General features: G+C 56.1%; 3 protein-coding genes across 5 annotated transcripts; 2 read left to right on the forward strand and 1 right to left on the reverse strand.

The window, feature by feature from the left end:
- The first annotated feature begins 19 nt into the window (after positions 1 to 19).
- LOC123930501 (F-box/LRR-repeat protein 20-like) lies at positions 20 to 13,500 on the forward strand. Its single transcript, XM_045986730.1, has 4 exons — positions 20 to 61; positions 4,402 to 4,503; positions 12,236 to 13,228; positions 13,426 to 13,500. Exons 1-4 carry the CDS (start codon positions 38 to 40, stop codon positions 13,498 to 13,500), a joined length of 1,194 nt encoding a protein of 397 aa, XP_045842686.1. The 5' UTR covers positions 20 to 37.
- A 1,487-nt stretch (positions 13,501 to 14,987) lies between these two features.
- On the forward strand, positions 14,988 to 16,035 carry LOC123930502 (leucine-rich repeat-containing protein 29-like). Its single transcript, XM_045986731.1, has 3 exons — positions 14,988 to 15,002; positions 15,082 to 15,299; positions 15,379 to 16,035. The coding sequence occupies exons 1-3, from the start codon at positions 14,988 to 14,990 to the stop codon at positions 15,545 to 15,547; spliced, it is 402 nt and encodes a 133-aa protein (XP_045842687.1). The 3' UTR covers positions 15,548 to 16,035.
- Positions 16,036 to 18,336: 2,301 nt separating this feature from the next.
- ELMO3 (engulfment and cell motility 3) lies at positions 18,337 to 22,932 on the reverse strand. Of its 3 annotated transcripts, none has more exons than XM_045989489.1 (20): positions 22,662 to 22,932; positions 22,493 to 22,533; positions 22,337 to 22,409; positions 22,076 to 22,126; positions 21,716 to 21,885; positions 21,530 to 21,629; positions 21,275 to 21,426; positions 21,104 to 21,182; positions 20,917 to 20,967; positions 20,706 to 20,828; positions 20,479 to 20,610; positions 20,273 to 20,374; positions 20,075 to 20,183; positions 19,830 to 19,966; positions 19,570 to 19,733; positions 19,394 to 19,461; positions 19,129 to 19,233; positions 18,938 to 19,020; positions 18,760 to 18,846; positions 18,337 to 18,671 (listed from the first exon to the last, which is right to left on the reverse strand). In XM_045989489.1, the coding sequence occupies exons 1-20, from the start codon at positions 22,737 to 22,739 to the stop codon at positions 18,459 to 18,461; spliced, it is 2,118 nt and encodes a 705-aa protein (XP_045845445.1). In that variant the 5' UTR covers positions 22,740 to 22,932; the 3' UTR covers positions 18,337 to 18,458. The 3 variants fall into 3 exon arrangements, with proteins under 3 accessions (XP_045845445.1, XP_045845444.1, XP_045845446.1); XM_045989488.1 differs by having other exon boundaries at positions 19,349 to 19,461; XM_045989490.1 differs by lacking the exons at positions 20,917 to 20,967; positions 21,275 to 21,426; positions 21,530 to 21,629; ... (3 more) ...; positions 22,493 to 22,533; positions 22,662 to 22,932 and having other exon boundaries at positions 19,349 to 19,461; positions 20,706 to 20,867; positions 21,104 to 21,139.
- Between the last annotated feature and the right edge of the window lie 166 nt (positions 22,933 to 23,098).

Genomic DNA, 23,098 nt, shown 5'->3' on the forward strand with positions numbered 1-23,098 from the left:
GAAGGCCTTGCACGGGGGCGGAGGTGGCAGGGATGCGATGGCGGAGTCGCTGCCCCTGGAGGTGAGAGGAGGCCGCCCTGAGGCCCGGCTTGGAACAGGCTCTGCCCTCGGGGTCCCAGGTTGTGGGGAGGGGCTGTCAGACAGCTCGCCCGGCTCCGCCCGCCAGGTGGAAACTACAGGCGGGAGGGATCGAGATCGCAGGACCTGCAGGCTATGGGTAACGGCCCCTCCTTGGGCCATCCCATCCCCTTAGCTTGGGGAAACCATTCTCTCCTTACCCATCGGCCCCAGGAGATGGCTGCCGTGTCACCTCAGCGAGGACAGGGTCTCTGCCTACCCCCTTCTCTAGAGATGGCCACCCTCCCGCTCAGTTCTGGAAGATGTCCGTTCCATCCCCTCGTCCCCGAAGGGTAACCGATCTTAACCTCCTTGGAGCCCTGGGATGATCTTTCCATTCCCTCTGCCCAGAAAGACGGCTGCCCCATCCCCCTGGCGGCGGGAGACTGACCCCTTCCATCAACTCCGGGCACAGTCGCTGGATTACTTCACCTAGGACAGGGCTGATCCCCACTCCCTCAGTCCGTAGTGATGGCTGTCCCTACCTCCTTCACCCAGTGGGATGTTTGCTCCTTTTCCTTAGCTTGGAGCAAGGCCACTCTGCCGCCATTGGCCAGAGAGAGCGAATAGATTTTTGTTCCCAGGGGCTGAAAGTTGTCAGCCCCCTCCCGTGGTCCACGGGAGACAAGTCACCCTTTCCTCATCGGTCCTGGAACGGTGCTTCTTCCCCTTAGCAAGAATAGGACAGCTTCTACCTCCTTTAGCCACCTACCATGGCATCCTTTATCTCCTGGGCATCAGAGGATGTCTACTACATAGATCCCAGGAATAACCAGTCATATCTCTAGTAGTAGCCCCTTAGGATAGGGTTCATAGGATGGTGACCCCACCCTTACCATTGCCTCCTCTTTCCTTTAGAAAAGCTACCCCCTTTCTCAACTCAAAGAGCCATGCTCCGTCCCCTCAGTGAGGACAGTTTATTGCCCTCTCCTGTTGCTTTCTGGGTTGGTTGCTGAGCCCCAGAAGACAGGATGGCCACTGTCTTTTTTTTTTTTTTTTGACAGAGAGAGATCACAAGTAGGCAGAGAGGCAGGCAGAGAGAGAAAGGAGGAAGCAGGCTTCCTGCCAAGCAGAGAGCCCGATGCGGGACTCGATCCCAGGACTCTGAGATCATGACCTGAGCTGAAGGCAGAGGCTTAATCCACTGAGCCACCCAGGCGCCCCTGGATGGCCACTGTCTTAACTTGGCTCAGACAGGCTTCCCTGCCTCCCCCTGGGGTTGGGGGCTTAGTCAGTCCCAATCTCATCAGTGTTCTTTTTCCCATGCCTAGCTTTCCTGACCCAGAAGGCAGTTCTCCCCAATCTTCTCAGTAGTGAAGATCTGCTTTATCTTCCCCACTCCTTACCTGGGCAAACCTTTGGTGAAAATTGAGGTAGAGGGCTTTGGTGAAAATAGAGATAGAGCACTATCCATCTTTAATTCAATCTAATGACTATTGGCTAAGTAACTTCTCTGTGTTAGGGATCAAAGAAAGGAAGAAGAGGTTAGAATGGGCTGGTGACGTCAAGGTTAAGGAAAGGCATTCCTGGAAAGAGGCCTACCTAGGCAAAAGGTAATAGGCATAGTATGTAGGACAATGGGAAGCCTGAACTGGGGAAGCTCTGGGGTCAGGGGTCCAGTCAGGCATAGGGCCTGGCAAGGTCTTGCTTGGGGTCTTGCTGACCCAAGAGTGGAGATTTTGTCCTGAGGGTACTGGATACCCTGAAGGTTTTCATCAGGGATGTGCTAAGACTAAAAGCTGTTTTGTTTTATTTATTTATTTATTTATTTGACAGATAGAGATCACAAGTAGGCAGAGAGACAGGCAGAGAGAGAGAGAGAGGAGGAAGCAGGCTCCCCTCTGAGCAGAGAGCCTGACATGGGGCTCGATCCCAGGACCCTGGGATCACCACTCAGGTGCCCATAAAAGCTGTTTTTTAAGGAAAATTAACCTTGTCACTATGTGCAAATTGACTAGCAAGGCTGAGCCTGGAAGCAGGGAGGTCAGGTGGGAGATTGTAGGAGGAATCCCGGTGTATGGTGATAAAGATCTGGGCTACTGAGGTGCTAAAATTTCAAAGGTAGAAATATTAGTAACAGCAGTCCAGCAACCATTTATGGAACATCTACTAAGTGTCAAGCACACCTATATATATATATGTGTGTGTGTGTGTGTGTGTGTACACACACATATATACACATATACACACACACACATATATATGTGTATATATATGTATATATATATATAATGGAAACTGAAGCTCAGAGAGGTCAGTTACCTTGCCTGAGGTCACATAGGTCCCACAGCTTGGAAGTAGTAGAGAGAGCGGGGATTTGTTTTTTTGGTTTTTTAAAGATTAAAGATTTAGGGTGCCTGGGTGGCTCAGTGGATTAAGCCGCTGCCTTCGGCTTAGGTCATGATCTCAGGGTCCTGGGATCGAGCCCCGCATCGGGCTCTCTGCTCCGCAGGGAGCCTGCTTCCTTCTCTCTCTCTGCCTGCCTCTCTGCCTACCTGTGATCTCTCTCTCTGTCAAATAAATAAATAAAATCTTTCAAAAAAAAAGATTAAAAAAAAAGATTAAAGATTTATTTATTTATTTGACAGACAGAGATCACAAGTACGCAAAGAGGCAGGCAGAGAGAGAGGAGGAAGCAGGCTCCCTGCTGAGCAGAGAGCCCGATGCAGGGCTCGATCCCAGGACCCTGAGATCATGACCTGAGCCGAAGGCAGAGGCTTAACCCACTGAGCCACCCAGGTGCTTCCAGAGCTGGGATTTGAATGTCTAAGTTATCCTGGCCTAAGCCTGTGCTGTACACCTATATCTGACAGCAAGAGACAGAAGAGCATGAAGAGTCCACAGTATTAATCAGGATCTTCAGGCAAGATGCACTAGTGGCATTGAAGCTCAGGTGCTGGAAAGTTGGGAGCAAGGGATGTTTTGGACTGAGAATGTGAATTTTGGTTGAGATGAAAGTGATAGTAAAACATTTAGATGATGGATCCTATGGACGATTGGCAACACTAGACTAGCACATGAATGGTGAGACAATATGGGGATACTGAATTGTTGGTTTCTCCTATAGAGGTAACTGTTGAAACCATGCAAATGAACTTACTATCCTAGGAAGTAAACAGATTGAAAGACCAGGTCTGAGCCATGGGAGCCACAGAAGACTCCAGAAACAGGGCATTTGGAGTTGGAGAGTGGAGCTCTAGAAAACACAATGTCACAAGAGTCCAAGAGGGAAGATTCCAGAAGAACAGTTAATATTAGATCATTCTTGGCCTCACAAGTGACTCCCTCCCCAGTTCCCTGTAGGGCCTCCAACCTCATGACCCCCAGCCTTACAGAGCATAGGTGAAGTGAGGGCCTGAGCTGGGTCCTATTGGGGATCATAACAGTCAGCTGAGAAGGCGAGCTGACAGTGGAGAAAATGGCAAGAGGGAGGACCCAGAGCCTGACCTTTGAGGGCAGGAGGAAGGGATATGGTTTCCTAAGATCAGAGGAGGATACCTGACTTGCTGTCCTGGGTGGCTCAGTGGTTTGGGCCACTGCCTTCGGCTCGGGTCGTGATCTCGGGGTCCTGGGATCGAGTCCCGCGTCGGGCTCTCTGCTCGGCGGGGAGCCTGCTTCCCTCTCACTCTCTCTGCTTGCCTCTCTGCCTACTTGTGATCTCTCTCTGTCAGGTAAATAAATAAAATCTTAAAAAAAAAAAGACTTTATTTATTTGAGAGGGACAGTGAGAAAGCTAGAGCACAAGAGCTGGGGGAGGGAGATGCAGGCTCCCCACGGAGCAGGAATCCCAATGCGGGACTCAGTCCCAGGACCCTGGGATCATGGCCTGAGCCGAAGGCAAATGCTTAACCAACTGAGCCACCCAGGCGCTCCGACCCTTTACTATGTTATTAAATTCTCAGCACAACCCATTTAAACTTCACTACCATTGCCATTTTACAGATTAGGAAAAACAAGGCTCAGAGAGGACAGTTGATAGAGTAAGGATTTGAACTAGGTTTACTGGTCCTAATGCCCAGGCTCTTTTTACCAAACTGAGCAGGAAGTTTGCTTTTTATCGGTCAGTACAAAACTGCGTCCAGGTAATTCTCAGGAATGGTTTGTTCAACAGTAGAGATGCCTGGAGGCAAGAGAGGGGGAAGTGAAGACCCCATGAAGCTTAGGATTCAAGATGATCTAGAAGCCAGTGTTCCAGTCCCCTCAGACTGACTGTGCTATTAGCTGGAGAAGTTTCCAAGGGCCCCCAGCTCTAATAGTTCCCAATGCCCTGTCTTTTTCCCTCAGATGCTCACACATATTCTGAGCTTTCTGCCTCTGTCAGATCAGAAAGAGGCCTCCCTCGTGAGCCGGGCTTGGTACTGTGCAGCCCAGAATGCCCTTCGGGAGGTAAGGTGGCTAGCCTCACCTAGCCCATTCTCAGCTGTCTCTCATTCCAGTTTGCTCATGGCCCTGCTCGTACGTCGTCCATTCATTCATTCATCCATGCATACATATACATACGTTACATTCATACACACTTGACTCTGGGTACAGTGCTGGGACTTTACAGATGAGTAAGACATAATCCCCTGCCCCAAGGAGCTCTCAGTCCAGTGAAGGAGAAAAGCAAGTGCATGAAGCTTGGTGATGTCGTGTGCTTGGTGCTGTGACACTGGAATGAAGGGTGCACCAGGAACAGGAAGAAGGACGTCCAAAGGAGACTAGCAGCATCAGGGAAGGAAGGCTTCCCAATGGAATAGGATGAGGGGAAAGGTTGATCTCCCAGGAACCGGTGACAGCACTGGGAAAGGCAGCAAGGTGTGAAATAGTTCTGGAAATGATGGAAATGACCACATAAGTTCCCTAAGACTAGAACTGAGATGTGCGTAGAAGGGGTGGGAGATGGGTGAGGGGAACGGGTCAGACCACAAGCTGGCCCTCGTGTTGGGGCCCAATTATCTTCCGAGAGCCTGTAAAGGAAGGTTAAGGCAGAGAAGTGAGATGGTGTGATGTCTTAGAACTCCAGCGCTGAGTGGACTGGAGAGGGTGAGTCGGGATGTGGGGAGACAGCCCAGCTCAGAAGTGAATGCAGACATCTGCGACAGTTCGAAAGGCAAGCAGTAACAGCTCCTTGTTTTCACTCTGACTTCTTTGATCACTACTGAGGTTGAACAGTTTTCTCATTAGCTTCCCATTTATATTTCCCTCTCTTGTTTATTTCTGTTCTTTATCCATTTAACCATTGGCATCTTAGTATTTTTCTTATCCATTTGTATGAACCTTTTCTATATTAAAGAGATGAACCTTTTACATATCTATTGAAATATATTCCCAACGTATTTGCCTCTGATTTGTGGATACAAGCTTATTTCTGAGACACAGAGGTTAAATTTCTATGTTGTTGATTCTGAACATCTTTTGCTTTCTTATTTCTTCCACTGCTTTTTAAATTTAGAGACCCCTTGCTTCTTCATGATTTGATATACACTCAGATGTCTCTTCTGTTTGTTTTTTTTTAATTAGACTTATTTTTTCAGACAGGTTTTAGGTTCACAACAAAAGTGTTTCTTCTGTTTCATGGCTTGAATTTTTATAGTAATTTTTTAATTGTAAAGGTCATTTTGATCTATTCTCTCAGGTAAGAAGCTAAACTGATTAGTTTTCAAAGAGCCCTAATACCATTTATATATACTCTTCCCCTTCCCTGCTGCGTGGGACTCCTCCTCGGTCACATATTAAATGTGCATATATAAGTAGGGTCTATTGTCACGTTATCTATCCAGTGTCATTGAGCTCAGTGTCTAAAGCAATTTGATGTGGACTTGTTGAAAATTTCAAGTGTGAGACATCTAGATGGTGAGATGCAGTTGGTCGTTGGGTTTCTGAGTGAGGAATTCAAGACAAGGGTCTTGGTAATAAATGCAGAGTTGGGTACCATTCAGGAACGGGTGGAGCTTGAAACCATGGGTCCAAGCAACATCCCCCAGAAAGCACTTGAAGAGCCATAGGAACAGCGGGCTGCAGAATACCCCAGAAGAGTAAACCAGTCCAAGGGCATGGAAGGGAGGAGGCCCCTCCAGAGGAAGTCCCAGGGATCAAAAGTGGAGAGCATTTACAGTGTCGAGTGGATGACTGACAGTGTCAAATCCCACGAAGAGTCCAGAAAATAAAGAACAGTGTCCATGATGTCTGATGTCCAGGGAGGTCCCCAGTGACTTCAGCAACATTTGGCATCTGGGGGCAAAAGCCAGGTGGGTGGAAGAGTGAATGAGGTAAGAAAGGGCTTGTAGAGAGTGACCTCCTTTGCAAGAAACTTCCCCATGAGAGGAAGGAAACAAATAGGGCAGTAAGGACAGGTTGAGGGGACTCCACAAAGGATTTTCGTTGGGATAAATTTCAGATGTGTCCATATGCTAAGGAGAGTCACAGAGGAGGGGTGAATGTGAATGCTGGAAGCAGAGACAGGAGAAAGGGCAGATGCCACCCGGGGTAATAGAAGGCCTGGCCTGGGCTGGGGTGGGGAGGATGGCACCTCTCTGGCTCGGGACATGGAGGAGAGCGGGTGGCAGTGTGGAACCGTTTGCTGAGGATGTTCCTCTGAGGCTAGTGGCCTCTTTGATGGGTGAATTTGGAGGCCACGTTGTCTTGGGGAGTGACAAGAAAGGTCTCAGCACAGAGGCTTGGAATAGTCGCAGGGCAGAAGGAATCGGGAGAGTTACCAGAGCCGCTCAGAAAGGCCTCGCTCCCTCAGACAGGGATGCTGGCTGTCTGTGCCGAGGCCTGGGCTGGCCACTCTGGCTGCAGGGCTGGGGGAGGCCTGGGCTGGCCACCGGGGTTGCAGGGCCGGGGGAGGCATGGCACTCCTCCACTGGTTGAGAACAGGTAGTGAGAGGGAGGGAAGCCTGAGCTAAGAAGAGTGAGTAGGGGCACCGCGCTGGAGTCTTGTGTGGGACACGGGGGTGCCCAGAAGATTCAGAAGAGACTTCATGGAGCAGGGGATGCTTGTGCTGAGTCTAGACGGAGGAATACACATCCGCTAAAGAACAGAAGTAGGTGAGCAGTGAGACCAAGCCCCCTACCGCCCCAGCACTGTGACCAGACAGAAAAAGCAGCAAGCAGAGAGGCCTGGCAGCGTGAGACAAGCATTAGAAGTTGCCATTCTCAGGGCCGGGAAAGAGGGGGCGCGGGCGTGGGAAAGCCGGGCTGAGGAGGTGCTGGCTGGGAGGCTCAGCCTCCATCCCGTGGAGTAGAGAACCACCGAGGGGTCCGAAGAGCATGATCAGTTCACCTTTCATAAGGACCAGCATGAGAGTACAAAGGCCAGACAGGACCAAGAAAGACCGGGGACCAGGACTCCCATAAGGAGGAAACTGCTGTCATGTATTTCCAAGCAATGGTGCGGGAACCTGACCTGGGGCAGGAGCAGTGAGGCGGGAGTGGAGGGGGTTGAGATGCAAGGGACTTCACTCACTGGAGGCAGGGAGTGAGGGAGAGGTCTAGAACGGCTCCCAGATCTCTGACTCGGGTGACCTGGTAGAGGGCAGTGAGAGCTCAGGAGAAGGAGCAGCACCAGGGGATCAGACAGTGAATTTAAAAGGAAGTATGATACATCCATGTGTCTGGCGAGGTCCCAGGCTCTGTGTTCTGGAAAAAGATGTGGACTGCAAATAAAGAAGTTGGGATGTGATGGAGTGCAGTCTGCTAGGGTGCACGTGAGGGCAACGGAGAGTGTGTGCATGCGCATGTGTGCGTGCATGCGTGTATGTGTGTGTACGCACGTGTGTGTGGACACTGGGAGGCAGTGGGGTGTGGGAACCCCAAGGGCCTGGCTCCCTCTCTCAGATTTAAGGAGAGTGGGACGATCCATCCCAGTGGGTGGGGAAGGTGATTCAAGGGGATGAAAAGATCAGGGAGGGGTGTGTGTGTGTGTGTGTGTGTGTGTTGGGGCGGAATGTACAGTAAGGAACTCAATCCTCTATGGACTGGGTCTCTCTCTTCTTTGGTGGTCCCGAAAGAGGCTGATGGGGAGCGGGCTAGAAGGTAGGAGGAGAGCCAGGCAGGCAGAGCCACAGAACGCCCAGTGGGAGAGAGCATGGGGGAGACTGGCCATCCACAGCAGGTGGCACGGCAGAAAGGACACTTGTGGGAGGTCTGCAGAGGAGCCCCCAGATGTTGGTGACTTTGCTGGAGGGGAGCTGTTGCCAGGAATGAGAGGTCCCATGGGGGAGTGAGAGAGGGGTGAGTGGGTGAGGCAAGAAGTCTAATAAGGTGGCTAGCGTGGTGTGGGCAGGCCCACGTGCTTCCAAGAGGCCTGCGGACAGAGGAAAGGGGAGAAGCAGGAGTGGTGGGGGGTGGGGCAGGATCAAGGGAGGCCTTTTGTTAGTTATGACCCTGAGGTATTTGTAAACTGAGGAAGAAGCAGCGGAAAGGCAGGGACTGCCCATTCCTATGCCAGAAGGTGGGAGCAGGACCAGCAGGTCGAGAGAAGAGAATTAGGACCTGGAGAGGGAAGGAGGTTAAGGGAGCTGGCTGGCGGATGTGAACATGGCAAAGGGAGGGCCTTCCCCACTCGATGGCTTTGGCTTCTTTTTGAAACAGAACAGATCGTCTCTGAGAATTCTCTCTGAGAATGTCAGAGTAAGGGGACGGTGCTGCCCTTGCATCAGGGACTGGAGAGAATGGTGGGCTTGGGGAGAAACCTTGAGACAGGGGGAAGAGAGCCAGGGGAGGAGCTGGTAGTGGGGGAGACAAGAGGGGAGACTATGGCTTCCATGGGCAGAATTAGCACAGACCCAGAAGAGGCAGCAGTCTCATCTTGGCAGGGCAAGAAGAATGGGCACAGCAGCATGATGGGGGCAGGGGCCCAGGACCCCAAGAAGAGGTAATCAGGGGAGAGGTTCTTGGAGTCCAGCCAAGAAGGAGAGGGGAAAAGTGAAGTGGGTGGTCAAGAGTAGAGTGGAATGGGATAGGAGAGTGAGGAGAAGGAGGGCGAAGTTTGAGATGGTAGAGTCCGCCACCATTTTAGCCCTCGGGCTGTTCCAGCTGTGAGCTCCAGACACAGAGACCTGTTTGGTGTCTCGTCAGAACTCAGCCTCACCTGGGCTGGGAGTCCTCGAAGGACAAGCCACAGGTACAGGGCATCTGGGGCTCTGCTGACATCCCACCACCACCATGTCCCAGAGAGCAATTTGCAGAATTTACTAGCAGGAACCATCTCCCAGGGCCCAGATATGGGCAGGTGGATAAGAAATTAGCACTTCCTGCTAGTCGGTGCTGCTGAAGATTCTGGCTCACCAAAGCATGGCTGGGGTGTATGCCTCACCAGGCCAGGCTAGGATGCTGGATGGGTGACTTCTTATTCCCCCTGACTTGCTCCCACTTAATCCTATCTCTTCTCAAATAAGAAGGTAGACAAAGGCAGAACCTTCCCCCAGACACACACACACACACACACACACACACACACACACACACACAGGCTCTGCCCATTTCGGGGAGAGCCCTGGTTGCTTGCCACTGGGCCAGTCACTGTGAAGAACTCTGGACAGCTCAGCTTCTGCCCTCCACTCCCTTCTCCTGCCCGGGGTATTTATAGAGGCCCAGAGGAGCCTCTGGAAATGACCCCCAAGGTCTAATTCCTCTCTAGAGACCAAAGCCCCTGGGTTCCAGGGCATATATTTTCTTCTGGAGAACAGGCATGTTAGTTTTGGATTCCCGTGCCAGCAAACAGGAGAGCCATTCCTCTAGCAAATGATTTTCCAAGCCTGCCATCTCAGCTCAGGGCTTCATGAGGTGCAGTGGAACCCTGGCCTCTCACAGTCAAGGGCTATGTGTCCCTTTCAGCAGATTTGGGGCATTTCCCAAATGACCTGGCATCTAGTCCTAAGAGGCCAGCTCTGGAAAAGGACGAGATGGGGGCTGGTTGGCTTCCCTGTGAATAGGGCAGCTGCAGCTGGAGCAGACAACCTTGCAGTCCTCCCTTGGAGCTCCAGAAGCATCTGCCTAGGGCCTGGGGAGGGGGACCTTCCTACGCTGGGGCCAAAGACCGCAGTGACCCAGGAGCCTGCTGCTTCTGCTTGCTGCTCTGCTCCCCACAGACGATCAGTATCCCTAAAGGGCTGCTCCTGGGCACTGCACATTGAGTCCAGGGCAGACCACCTGGGCGATGGCTTAGAGGCTGCCCCCTCCCCATCAAGAAAAACAATGGGGAGCAGGGAGGTGGTCTCAGATCTCAACACACACACACACACACACTCTCACACATCTCCCAATAGCTGCTGGAAGTCCTTCAGACCAGGCCCTGCCCCTGTGTTTGGTGGGTTTTCCTGCCACCAGTCTGCCCTTGGACTTGCCTCTAGGCTGACTGCCAGTGCCCTCCCCCTCAGCTGTTCACCTACCTTGTTCATAGGGAGGCAGTGGGAGAGGGGGAGAACATGAGAACATTTCCTGGCCTCCAAGGCTCAGGAAGGAAGGCAAAGAAGGACAGCAGCTGGTGGAGCCTGGGAGGTGGGGATGGGAGTGGGGGACATGACACAAGTTCAGGGGCAGTGCTGCTTCAGCAACGGGCCCTGCTCTGTACCTGTAGCCACGCTCACTCTCCATCCTTGGACTGGCCCCTCTGTTGGCAGCCAGCTTTAGCCTTTCTTTCTCAAACTTTTCCCCTCTGATCTTTTCATCCCCTTGAATCACCTTCCCAGAGCCAGGCCCTTGGGGTTCCCACCCCCCACTGCCTCCCAGTGTCCACGAGGGGAAGCTGCGGCAAGTGCACCTTTAGTCTGCAAGGACCACATCCCGGGAATGGGAATGGGGTCTGGACAGGGGGCCTGGCTTGACCCCTCATTCCCGTGGAAGTGGTCAGGAGCTGACCCCCATTTCTTACCACACACTCTGTCCCTTGATGACAGCCACAGGGAGCTGCTTCTCTCTCTGGCAGAAGTCAGCCTGGTTTCTCCACCCAGGAATGGGTTTCCCGTGTCTTCCTGGGAGATTCCGCTGATAAGTATCTTACAGGCGTGCATCTTGTGTGTCATCCTACCTTTCTGAGTCCCTTTTGATGACGTTCTGTGGGGCACAAGCAGGGGACATCAGCTTGTTCTTGCAGTAACCGACAGGACAGGTTTTTTAGAGAGCTTGCTTTCCTGCATCAGGATCACGATGCTGTATTGAAACAGCCTTTGAGTACTGCTTGCCTGTGGCCTGGCCATCCATCGGGGGTAGAAAAGAAGCCAAACCCTCCTCTCCCTCCCCCACGCCTGCTATAACTTCCCTCTGGCACAAAATCAGGGACAAGTCTATGAAAATGGGGGCTCCCCAAACTCCTAGACAAGCCAGGCTCTCTCCGCCTCAACCTAGCCCTGAGTTCACCTCCAGGCTCCACCCCACATCAGTCACAGACACACACACATACACCCCGCCCAGCACATCTTGAACTCTGGAGCCTGCAGGGCCCACACACATTGGTGCACCCCTATGCACGTGCGCGCGCACACACACACACACACAACCCCCTTTTCACAAACACTCAAGTGGCTGAGCTACTTAGGTCACCAGGGGACCTAGGCCTCACTGCCTGCCCTAGACCTCTGGCACCTGGGCCACCCACAGTAGTGGGAAGTGACAACTGCTTTGCTTCTTAATGCCCTCAGCTGTTCTGAGGGCTATTTATAGTCTCTGGAAAAAGTGGGGGGAGGCTGATTTCTTAGGTAATGCTGAGCTGACTCCCTGCAGAAGGAACCGAGGCCACGGGTCTCAGGGCCACCTTCGGAAGGTCCCAAAGTTTGGGATCTAGCACACTTAGTCCTTCTGCCCCCTGGGAGCTTTGCTGGCTCTCCTCCAGGCCACCCCAGCCCCCTGTGCCCAGCATGCCAGCTCCCCACCCTGTCCCCACCCGTCCACGGGCATCTAGTCCCATCTGTCGATAATCTCCCTGCCCTCCCCTCGCAGTCATCTCCTTTGAGCCCCGGAGTGACTTGTCTTCCCACCCCCCACTTCCCACCAGCACCCCCTCAACCACACATGACACTGGGTCCTCAACTGGGACAGGGCCCTTTTCTGACCTGCCAATAACTGGCCGCCAGACCTGATGGCCAACCCCCTCTGAGGCAAGAGGGCTAACTCCATTCCTGCTGCTGCCCCTTAGACAAATGTGCAGTACAACATCCCCGTGTCCTTCGCCTCCCTCCTGGTCATCAAGAGCCTGGGCCTCAGGGGCGTCACCTGCATCGGCCTGTCCAGCCTGGATGGCTCGCCAGCTTCGCAACAGGTGCTGGAGTCTGTCGCCTACCACTTGGGCCCCCACCTGCAGAGTTTGTGCCTCAGTGGGGGCAGCCCCACGGAGGCCTCCTTTGTGGCCTTGATCCTGGGCTGCCCGGCCCTGCATAGCCTCGACCTCAGTGGCTGCCACAGCCTCTTCACATCGGGCACGCTGCTCGCGCAGCCCGAGACGGCGCAGCGGGTCCGGCAGGTGTTGCGTGGCCTGTGTGAGCTCAACTTGGCCGGCCTGCGGGACCTGACTGACCTCAGTTTCAACCGGCTCAGCAGCTGTGCCCCCAGCCTGGAGCGCCTCTCCTTGGCCTACTGTCACCTCACTTTTGAACTACGCCCAGCCCGGGGCTCCTGTGGCCCCCCAGACTCCTCCCCCTCTCAGCTCTCCTTCCACAACCTGCTGCGATTCGTGAAGGAGAGGGCTGGTAGGCTGCATGCCCTGGACCTGAGCGGCACTGGCTTGCTCCCCGAGGCCCTGAAGGCCCTGGGCGGGGTGGCCGGGCTGCAGCTGCGGGAGCTGAGGCTGCACGGCTGCCAGGACCTCTCCACAGAGGCTGTGACCGCCCTGTGCCGTCTGCAGTCGGGCCTGACCTCCCTGGACCTCAGCGGCTGCTCAGAACTGGCTGATGGCGCACTCCTGGCCATCGGCCGGGGCCTGGGGCACCTGCAGTGCCTCTGTCTGAGGAAGCTGCAGCGGCTGACGGATGCGGGATGCACAGCGCTGGGGGGGCTGCGGGAACTGCGCAGCCTGGACCTGGCAGAGTGCTGTCTGGTGAGCGGGCAGGGCCTGGCCCAGGCCCTGGGTTCAGGGCACAGGGCTCCAGCCCCCTTGGCCTCCCTCAGCCTGGCCTACTGCTCCTCTCTCAAGGTGAGCACACCCTCCCCTTCCTTCCTCTGCAGGGCTGGGGCTGGGGGAGCTGCACCCGTGGCAGCAGGGAGGCACTGCCCAGTGTCAATGTCCAAGCAACAGCGATGAGAAAGGAACTGAGGGCACAAGGGGAAGGGAGCCTGGAAAGACAGTGCTGCTGCAGGCACTCCTCCCCTTACCCCCTACTGTGGGCCCAGACAGAGGAGGTCCAAGGGACCAGGCCGGCCCAGCCCACGAGCTGGTACACAGCTCCCATACCGAGTGCTCTGTGACCCCTGTAGTCTGGGTAGGGGCACTGATGGCGGGTGTTCTGGAGGCAGGGAAGACGAGAGAGGGGATTCTGCAGGGAACGGATACTGAGGTTACACAAGGAGGTTGCTCGGCACGGTCTGATAGAAGGGAATGTGATGTGGGAGTCATGGTCATGTCCTGCCTGCGGCCAGTCCCTTCAACAGGGCTCAGCCCTGTCCCTCTGGGTGGTGTCCCTAACTTGGCAGTGTCAGTCCCTTCCTCTTCAGGGGGTTATTCCTTCAACCTCTCAGTGTGCACAGGGCATTCCCAGCCTGAAAACCGTCTCTCATTCTTTTCTCCACAACCGTTTCCCCTGCCCTGCTGCAGTCCATCTTCCCATCAGCACGATGTGTCCCCTAGCTGCTCTCCCTGGGGCCCCGCGTTCTTGTGTCTCTTACAAACCTCTTTAAAAACCAGCTTCCTCTACTCTGCCCTTAGCTCCTGCTCCTGGCAGGTGGCAGCCCTACCCCCACAGTGACCTCACGGTCTGCTTCAAATTCCGGAGGGAGCATACCTGATTGGCTCAGCTAGGGCCAGGTGTCCACTGATGATCCACTAAGCTGCGGCCAGAAGGCTGCCTCTGCCCACAACTTCCGCAGGGCCTGGGAGCACACGCACAACAGATACTTCAGAAACTTGCACCTGCACCCTTCCCACTGTAGACAGTCTAGGCCTTGGGCCTCCGGCAAACTCCTCCTGGTGTCCTGCACCTACCTGTTACCAGAATAGGGACATGGTTGCTTCCCTCCAGGGACCATCTGGTAGCTCCCTGTTGCCTGTGGGGCTGGAACGTCTGCAGAACCTTCCTAGGGACACCTGCACAAGCTGCCTTCCCATTGGTCTCTCCCTTCTGCACTTCCCTCCTAGGACGCCTCAGTGTTCTCCCTGATCCCAGTGCTGGGCCTGAGCCTCAGGGTGCTAGACTTGTCCTCCTGTGTGGCCCTCACCAATAGGACCCTGCAGGCCATCTGCACCTGCCTAACCCACCTCTCTGTCCTGCGTCTGGCCTGGTGCACAGAGCTCCAAGACTGGGGTCTTCTGGGGCTGGGAGAACCAAGTGAGGAGCCTGCGCAGGAGCCTCAGGTGCAGGTCAGGGAAGGTGGGGTGGTCCCTGGGCGCAACTGCCCTCCTGCCCCTCCTAAGTGTCTCCGTCTAAGAGCATTTGAGGGCCAAACTCAGGAGGAACCTGAGAAGCAGGAGCTTCTTCCCGCAGCTACATCAAGAGCTGGACCATCAGGCCTCGGGCCCCAAGGACCCTTCTGCCCAGCCGCAGGGCCCGTCACTGCTCATGCTGCGGGCCCTGCAGGAGTTGGACCTCACAGCCTGCAGCAAACTAACTGATGCCAGTTTGGCCAAGGTGTGGGGCTGGGGGTGTGGATAAGCCAAGGATCCTGGCACCAGAGCCAGGCCCAGGTCAACCCATTTTTTGCTTTAAAAAATGACCCATTCCCTTTGGCTTCTGCTACATATGGCCCTTGCTCTGGTAGGGGTGGGAGAGCCTGGAAGGCCTCTGGGCTCCAGTGCCATACTCTACCCTCCACTCCTCACCCTCATCCTTGCAGGTGCTCCGGTTCCCCGAGCTGAGGCGGCTGTCCCTGAGCCTGTTGCCAGCATTCACAGACAAGGGCTTGGTGGCCGTGGCCAGGGGCTGCCCCAGCCTGGAACGCTTGGTGCTAAGTCATTGCAGCCTCCTCAGCGATGAGGGCTGGGCCCAGGCAGCCCGTTCCTGGCCCAGGCTGCAGCACCTCAACCTGGCCAGCTGCGGACAGCTCACAGAGCAGTGAGTTGTCTGATGCCACGGTACAGGGGCTGGGCTGGGTCCCCACGCTGGCTTGTGCTCATCGGAGGCCTCCCCACAGAACCCTGGATACCATCGGGCAGGCATGCAAGCAGCTCCGGATGTTAGATGTGGCCATGTGCCCTCGTATCAGCATGGCTGCCGTCAGGCACCTCCAAGCCCAGCTGCCCCAGGTGACCTGCGTCCAGTCCCGGTATGTGGGAGGGGCTGACCTGACCTTAACACTCTAGGGCCAGGTCAGTAACCAACCTTGGGCCTCAGCCTCCGTTGCCCCCAAAGACCCAGCCCTGGCCTCTTGACTTGGCTTGACGCTGTGCTTCTGCCCCACTCTGCCATATACCCCAAAGCCCCTTCCCCAAACTATAAACCCCTTTTTCTAGGACTGGGCATAGGGCTAATCCAGGGCAGCCCAGGGGCCTTTCTGCCCCAGTCTGCCCTAAAGTCCAGCAGGAGCCCTTCCCAGCTATACATCGCTGCCACAGGCCTCTGGAAATGCCAGCTCCTGCTCTTCTGGCCAGGCCTGGGTCTGGAGGCTAGGCCCCCAGGATGCATCAGGGGCTGCAGAGGAGACCTTGTGCCTCCTGCCCTGCCCACTTCTCATACCCAAGGTCCGCACCTCACCTCGTCTCATCCCCTGTAAGAAGCTCACCTGGCCCCTACTAGCACCAAGCTTTAGAAGCCAAACCAAGACTTTGTTGTAAACCCAAACAAAATTAAAAATTCCAGATCTTACCTCCTTGTCTGAAGTTCTCAGACTAAAGGGTCCCCTCCCCCCAACCTCTGTTGAAGCAACCCAGCCAAGTCCAGGGACAGTGTGGACAAACACCAGAAGCACAGAGGCACATAGCCAATTTCTTCCTTACACCTGACCCAAAGCCCCACAGGTACCCCCAGTAAGTCCTAACTTCCTGCCCAGCATGGTGGGAGACTAGAAGCCTAGAGGCCTCCGTGTCTGAGCCTCCAAACATGTCCTCCAGCCAGGCCCAAGGACCACACTTAAGGATGTGCTAAGGCTGTCATCAGGGAGAAAAAAGAGGACAGTATCTCTGGGTAGGGATATTAGAAATCCCCTAGTCCAACCTCCTAAACAGTGCCAGTGATTTCTCAACAGCAGCTGTGAGAAACTATCTGTCCACCCTCTTTGTCCATCTGTCCATCAGTTCTAGAAGCAGCTAGCATAGCTGCCCGAGTGCCCACAGGCACTGCACTCTATGTGGGGTTCGGAGGTGCCAAAGCTCTCCCAGTCGACAGGTCAGGTGGGGAGGCAAATGACCCAGCAGAGAAGGACAGTCCAGTGTGCAGGGTATGCATAAATAAACAAGCACCTGGAACTGGGAGCCTAGGAGAGCAACAAACAGAGCCTGGGAGATCAAGGCAAGACTCAAGTCAGTGAAAAAGGAGCAGCAGGGAAGGAAGAGGGCAATGAGAAAGGACCGGGGGCGTGCATATGGCAAGCCAGAGCTGGTGCCTGGGAGGGCAGGGTGGGGCCCCTGGGCCTCGGGAGGATGCCAGCTCGGATCAAGCACAGAGAACTCTGGAGAACTCTGCATGCCACAGGCTTTTTTTTTTTTTTTTTTAAGATTTTATTTATTTATTTGATAGACAGAGATCACAAGTAGGCAGAGAGGCAGGCAGAGAGAGAGGAGGAAGCAGGCTCCCTGCTGAGCAGAGAGCCCGATGCCGGACCCGATCCCAAGACCCTGAGATCACGACCTGAGCCGAAGGCAGAGACTCTAACCCACTGAGCCACCCAGGCACCCCTGCCACAGGCCTTTTGTTAGAGTCCTAAACCACAACACGTCTGCAACACATCTAGTTCTACTGCTCAGGCGGGTAACTGACCATCCTCCCACAGACAACAGAGACACTGAAAAATACAGGAGGGGGTAGTGTGCCTGTGAGTGTGTAATCACATCAGCTTCATGTCTGAAGAAGCACTCGGGGGGTTAAGGACTGTAGGGGCAAGACAGGAGGCAGGAAGCCAGGAAGATTCTTGCCAAGATGCTGGTGGCCTGGACAAGGGCGTGGAGACACTGGGGAGGGAGGAAGAACTGATGGTATTAGAAGAGTTAACTGCATGTGGGATCACACTCCTAGCTGCCATCTTGAACTCAACAAGTTGAACTTGAACTATTCCAAGTGTGGTGGGAAGGCTCCGGATACAGGAGGGCCCTGTAGGCCTGAGTCAGAAGCAGGTGCTCCCCCAAGCGCATTGTCCAAAGGAGATGCCATTTCACCAGTTTTCAAGGTAACAGATTGATGGTTAACATTTGAAAATGTATGTGCAAAGGTGCTGAGAAAGAGAAGTACTGAAGGGCATGGAGGAGGTCAGAGAGAGGTGGCAGTTTCCAGCCTGCCCTGTGGGGCCCATGGGTTGGTGTACTAGTCTCTGAAACTGACCTCCAGCTGGACCCAACACCCCTAGCCGCTTCCACCCCCAGGGGTCTTGCCTGGCTGTGGCCCCTACCACACCCATGCTCCTGGGTAGATTTGGATCAGAATGCCAGGCTTCCAGCACTGAATACCCTCCTGTCAGCATCAGCCCCATCCCACCACCAACTGGGGGCATAAATTTGGAATTCGGAGTTTGCTATTCATCACCAAACAGGCCCGGCTTCACATCTGTCCCTTTAGGTCTCTCATCAGAGGGCCTCCTAGTCTTGAAGAGGACATGAGATGTGGCCAAGCAGGACTGAGGACTGAGTTCAGATGTCCGGAGCCTTCTGGAAACTAGGCCCCTGTTAATGCGGCCCAGGAAGGTATCCACTTAGGCAATACCTTCTGCCCTGCCACTTCTCCCTCAACTGGCCCAGCACTGAGACAGGCTGAGGACTCATCCGGTGGAAAGACTGGAGGGTCAGCTTGTCTCCAGCCCCTCCTGGAGAAGACCAGCTCCTCAACCACAGCCGCCCATGTTTGTGGCCCCAGGCAGTGATCTTGACCCGATGCCTCTATCATTTGCCAGCTAAATTTGAAGGCAGGCTTGGCCCACAGTTGGAGAACTGGCTCGACACACACCCAGGAGTCAGGCAGACTTTATTTCTGCTGCAGCCTCTGCTGGCCAGGGTGTCTGGGTTTTTCCACCCCCCACCCTTCACCGCCACCAATGCCAGCAGCTGAGGTACACAGCCAACCTCACTGTCAAGGTTCAGCGATGCTGCAGTCATAGCAGAAATTGAAATTGGTGGGGGGCGGGGGGATGGGAGGAGGCTGCTCAGGAATAGGCACATTCTCCAGCTCCAACAACCGCAGCTTGGTCTCCATCGTCAGCAGCTGCTCCAGGTCCAGCCGAGTCTGCTCACTGCCCATGGGACTGCCTAGCAGGGCACTTAGCCCATCTGTCCACAGGTGGAACTGGGGACAGAGCCAGCTCTGTGAGGGCCTGCCCATCTCTGCCCTAGCCCATCTGCCCAACTTGGCTCAGCCTGGCCCAGACACTCACCTCCTGTTTGGATGGGGCGATGAAGTTGAGGTATGCCTCTGCCTCCCCATGGTCATAGCTGATGGAGAAGGCTAACTCATAGAGATCCTGGGGAAGGCAGGGAGTGGAGAGCGCTGAGCGGAGAACAGAGCAGGGCAGGTGTGGGTAGGAAGGAGCCCCAGGCTTCCACTGCACTCACCTTGTTCTGCTTCCCTGAGCCCTTCTCCCGGACGTGGGGGCAGTCTTTGCCTGTTAGCAGTGCCTTGATATCGGCCACAGGGACTGCAGGAAGAAGGCTGGGCTGATCCCTGGGACCCAGGTGGTCCCCGGACAGGGGGTGGTCTGGGGAGGGCAGGTGGCTGACCCGGACCCCTGCCCTGTCCTCCTTACGCTGCTCAGGCAGGCTCTCCAGGGTGGGTGGGCTGGCGCCCTCCTCCATGTCCCCGTACTGTAGCACCTTGTGGTTGGGGGACAGGCAGCAAAACCAAAGCTTGTCTGTGAGCAGAAAGGGAAGAGGGAGGGAGTGACGAGAGGGGCCCTGACCCCAACCCAGCCACATTCTGCCCACCCCAACACCCCCACTTCCCCCACCCCCCACGGGCTCCACCACCCTGGCGCCTCCGGCTGCTGATTTTGCGGAAGAGTGTCCCCTCACAGAGGCGGAGCAAACGCTGCTGGCGGATCAGGCCCATGAGCTCTGGCTTCAGCTTCTCCCGTAGCTCCCTGGGGGTGGGGGACAAGAGGAAGCCTTGCTGACTGGGACTGACCTGGAGCAAGGCCCGTGGGGCACCGGGTTAGGGGCTGGAAGGGGAACCTCACCCACCAACTCACAGTATGGGAGGGGCCAGCGTGCCCTCCTGATGCAGCCGCTCTGTCTGCCTCAGCCGCAGCACCTCCCCATAGGGGAGCGCGTTCACCTTGGTTCGGAAAAGCTCCAGGGAGCTGGGCTTCAGGGCCAGCGTGCGGGCCAGCTGCTCCCGCACCACCTGCATGACCTGGGGCCACCAAGTTCTGCTCAGCGTTGCGCTCTGGACCTCGACTGAGAACAGCCCCTGCCCTGGCTCGGGTTTCCTCCCTCCCACCCTGTCCACCTTGTCAAAGTCCTCCTGGGTGGCTCGCATCTCCTTCCAGGTCTTATTCAGCAGCTGGATGCTCACACAGAAGAGCTCATGAAAACTCTGGTCTTGGCCAAAGAACATGGGCGAAAAGTCCTGGGCTGTTTCGGAGCCTGGAGCAGGGGGGCAGGCGGGGCTCAGGGAGAACACGTGTGCAGCCCCTGGCCCTCTCTGCCCTTCCGTCCCCTGTTCCCAGACACGCTGTGCCCAGTGCCACTCACAGGGTTCCCCAACACGAAGCAGCTCACACAGCAACACGGTGAGCTGGATGCTGCTCCGGGCAAAGGGGCACTCGTGCTTGTCCTCGCGGCTGCTATTTTCCAGCACAAACTGGGGTGGGAGAAAAAGCAAATGGGATGGGAGCAGAGCTAGGGCCCAGGAGACCCTGCCATCTCCCACCCCCCCAGACGAGTACTGACCCGGCTGTAGGCGCTGGGTGCCTGTCTGGAGAAGTAGAGCATGTTGTCCAGCGCCAGCAGGCCGGGGGGCACGCACTCTAGATCCTGTGCAGGGTTGCTGTTCTGGGGGAAAGCAGGACCGGCAGTTCAGGAAGGGCCCCCGGCCTCTGGAACAAGAGCAGCCCCGGGTTGAGGCGAGGGTGGGGAGCTAGGGAGGGGTCACTCACAGAAAAGCCCAGTTTTCGGAACTCGCGGGCACACAGGGAACGGCGACGGTCGGCACTAAGCCCGCTGCCCAGAGACTCCCCCTCCGACTGGAAGGCAGCCTGACGCAGGGCCTGCAGCTGCTCCCGCTGTTCCTGGGGTCGTCGTCATGGGGTAAGGGGGTGTCAGGATCACAGATCCAAGGCCATGCTCTAGCTTCCCCAGCCTCGTGTACCCCCAAGGCACCCACCTGGCTATAGGGGTCCAGTGGCGTCCTCATACGTGGCTCCAGCAGCCCCAATGTAAGGGCCTGCAGTACATACAAATGGTGAGCCATCTCGTCGCCCAATGGTGTCGCACTGTGGATGATGTTCTGGAGAACGGTCAGTCCGCAGGTGTGAATGGAGGCTTACTGGGGGAGGAAAAGTGGGGAGGGGTCTGCCTAACCCAGTCCTTCCTACCTTATAGATGAACTGGCGAAGGTTTCTCTGCCACAGGTAGTCAAGCATGTGCTGGGGTAAGTGGGAAGGGGGCTTAGATGATTTAGCCCCACCGTGAGCAGCCATCCTGCAGTCCCGGGATGGAGCGCAGTACCCACGCTCCTGCCCTTCCTCCCAGCCCCAAGTCCTCACCAGATGGGACACTCACCTTACGTTCAGTAGGGCTGGCCCCCTGCAGCAAGGCTGTCAGCAATGCCATCGCCTTGGTTTGTAGCTGCTGGTTCATCCTGGGGCAAGAAGAGGAGGCTATCAGCGGGCTGTCCAGGGTCTGGCTCCATGCCCCTCACCTGTGTTCCAACCCCTACCCCCAGACACTTACACCTGTAGGTGTACCAGCAGCCTATCCAGGGGCACCTCACTCTTGACCAGCTGGCCCAGGGCAGGGCTGCTCAAGGTCACACTCTCGAGCAGCCTGAGGGCCAGGGGCTGCACAGATGCATCCATCAGGTTCATGTTCACGTAGCACACCACCTGTAACAGGGGGAGGGGCTTGCTACCACTTCCTCGCCATGGAAGGCCAGATCTTGACACCAACCCACAGTCCCACCTGCCGCCCCTAGAAAAGCCAACCCACCTTCCTAACAAAGGGGATGCTGAGTGTCTCCCAGGACACCATGCCATGTTCCATGAGCTCCAAGAAGGCCCTCAGTGCAAGGGTCAGCACCTCCCCTAAGCTGGGGGGACATCTGGGGCTGAGTGGGGCCCAGGCCAGGACCCCCAGCCCCACCATGTCCACCACAAACCACAGTCCTATGCTCACTCATCCCCATCCTCAATGATGGTGCCCAGTCTCTGAAGCCCATCACGGCTGATAACCTCCTGGGCAAAGGTCACGTCTGGGACCAGCAAGACCAGGTGGTGCAGTGTTTCCCGGCGCCTTTCACGACTCCCATTCTGCAGCCCACGCAACAGCCGCTCAGCCTCAAGGTCCTGGGCAGGGGTGGGAAAGGTGAGGGAGGCTGGAGAACAGAAACTGGAGGTGTGGGGACTCAGATGCCCACTAGGTGGAGCGCTGCGGAGCTGGGGTTGGGCCCTCCCACTACGGGCAGGGAGAAAGGTGGGCGGCAAAGGGGCATGGAAGAAGGGCAGGGAATGAGGGGAGGGTCAAGAAGGGCATTACTGGGGCAGTGCTGAGGCACAGGATGCTGCCATTCTTGATCTCTGCGCGGTTCTGGAGAAGACGGAGAGAAAGGGAGAGAAATCAAGGAAGGGCTCTGAGGATTGGTTAATCTGGGTTGTTGGTGAGGGAGGGTTTGGGAGTCAGGAAAAGAAAGATCACATTCTAGACGGGGATGAGTCTGAGGGATCAAGATAAGGTGGGTTAGAAGGGGCGGGGGTGTCGCACAGTGGGGTATGGGCCTAGCGGGTGGGGGGGACTCACGTTCTCAGTGATGTATCTCCTGTGCCCATCAGCAAACTGCAGAGCGTAGCATTCCGAGTGATCCAAGCTCCACCTGCGAGGCGGCCGAGGCTCAGTGAGGCAGGTAGAGGGCGGCCCTCCTTCCTGCCCTCCCCAGCCTGGCCAGCCAGCACTCACGCGTCGCACACCTCCTTCAGCACAGCGGCCAGAGGCTTTGCCTGCAAGTGGAGGTCACTCATGGGGCAGGTATAGGGAGGAGTTGGGGAGGACCCTGGGGGTTCCAAGGGGAAGGGGTGGACCCGGAGGTGGGTGGTGGGGTGAATGTAGGCCAGACAGGCTGAGTGACCTGGTCCAGCCGGATGAGCTGCGGGATGGCGTCAGGCATCTGGACCGCGATCTTCACGACGTTTCGCGGGGGTGCCATGGTCCTACCAGGGCAAGGGCGCCTGTAGTTTCCAGACCATCCAAGCTCCAGCCGAGGCAGGCGCCTGGTCTGGTGTCTCCAAAAACGAGGACGTCCCTCTGTCCAAGGCTTGGACCCCGGGGCCCGCAGTGACTGGCCGGGTTCCCGCTCCTGGCCAGGGTCCGCGGCCTTCCCAAGGGAGACGAGATTAGTTCCGGGTTGGAGTCCTGTGGGTAGGCGCTGGCCCCGCCCCCCTCCCCTCGGCCCCACCCCGCCCCAAGGTGCGCCAGGTCAGGACGCGGGAGGGCGGAATACCAGAGCAGCCACACCTCCCTTTCCAGGAAAGGTAACCCGCGGGGTCCCACCACCAACCCAACAAA

The sequence above is a fragment of the Meles meles genome, chromosome 19, assembly GCF_922984935.1.
Source record: "Meles meles chromosome 19, mMelMel3.1 paternal haplotype, whole genome shotgun sequence".
Lineage (NCBI taxonomy): Eukaryota > Metazoa > Chordata > Mammalia > Carnivora > Mustelidae > Meles > Meles meles.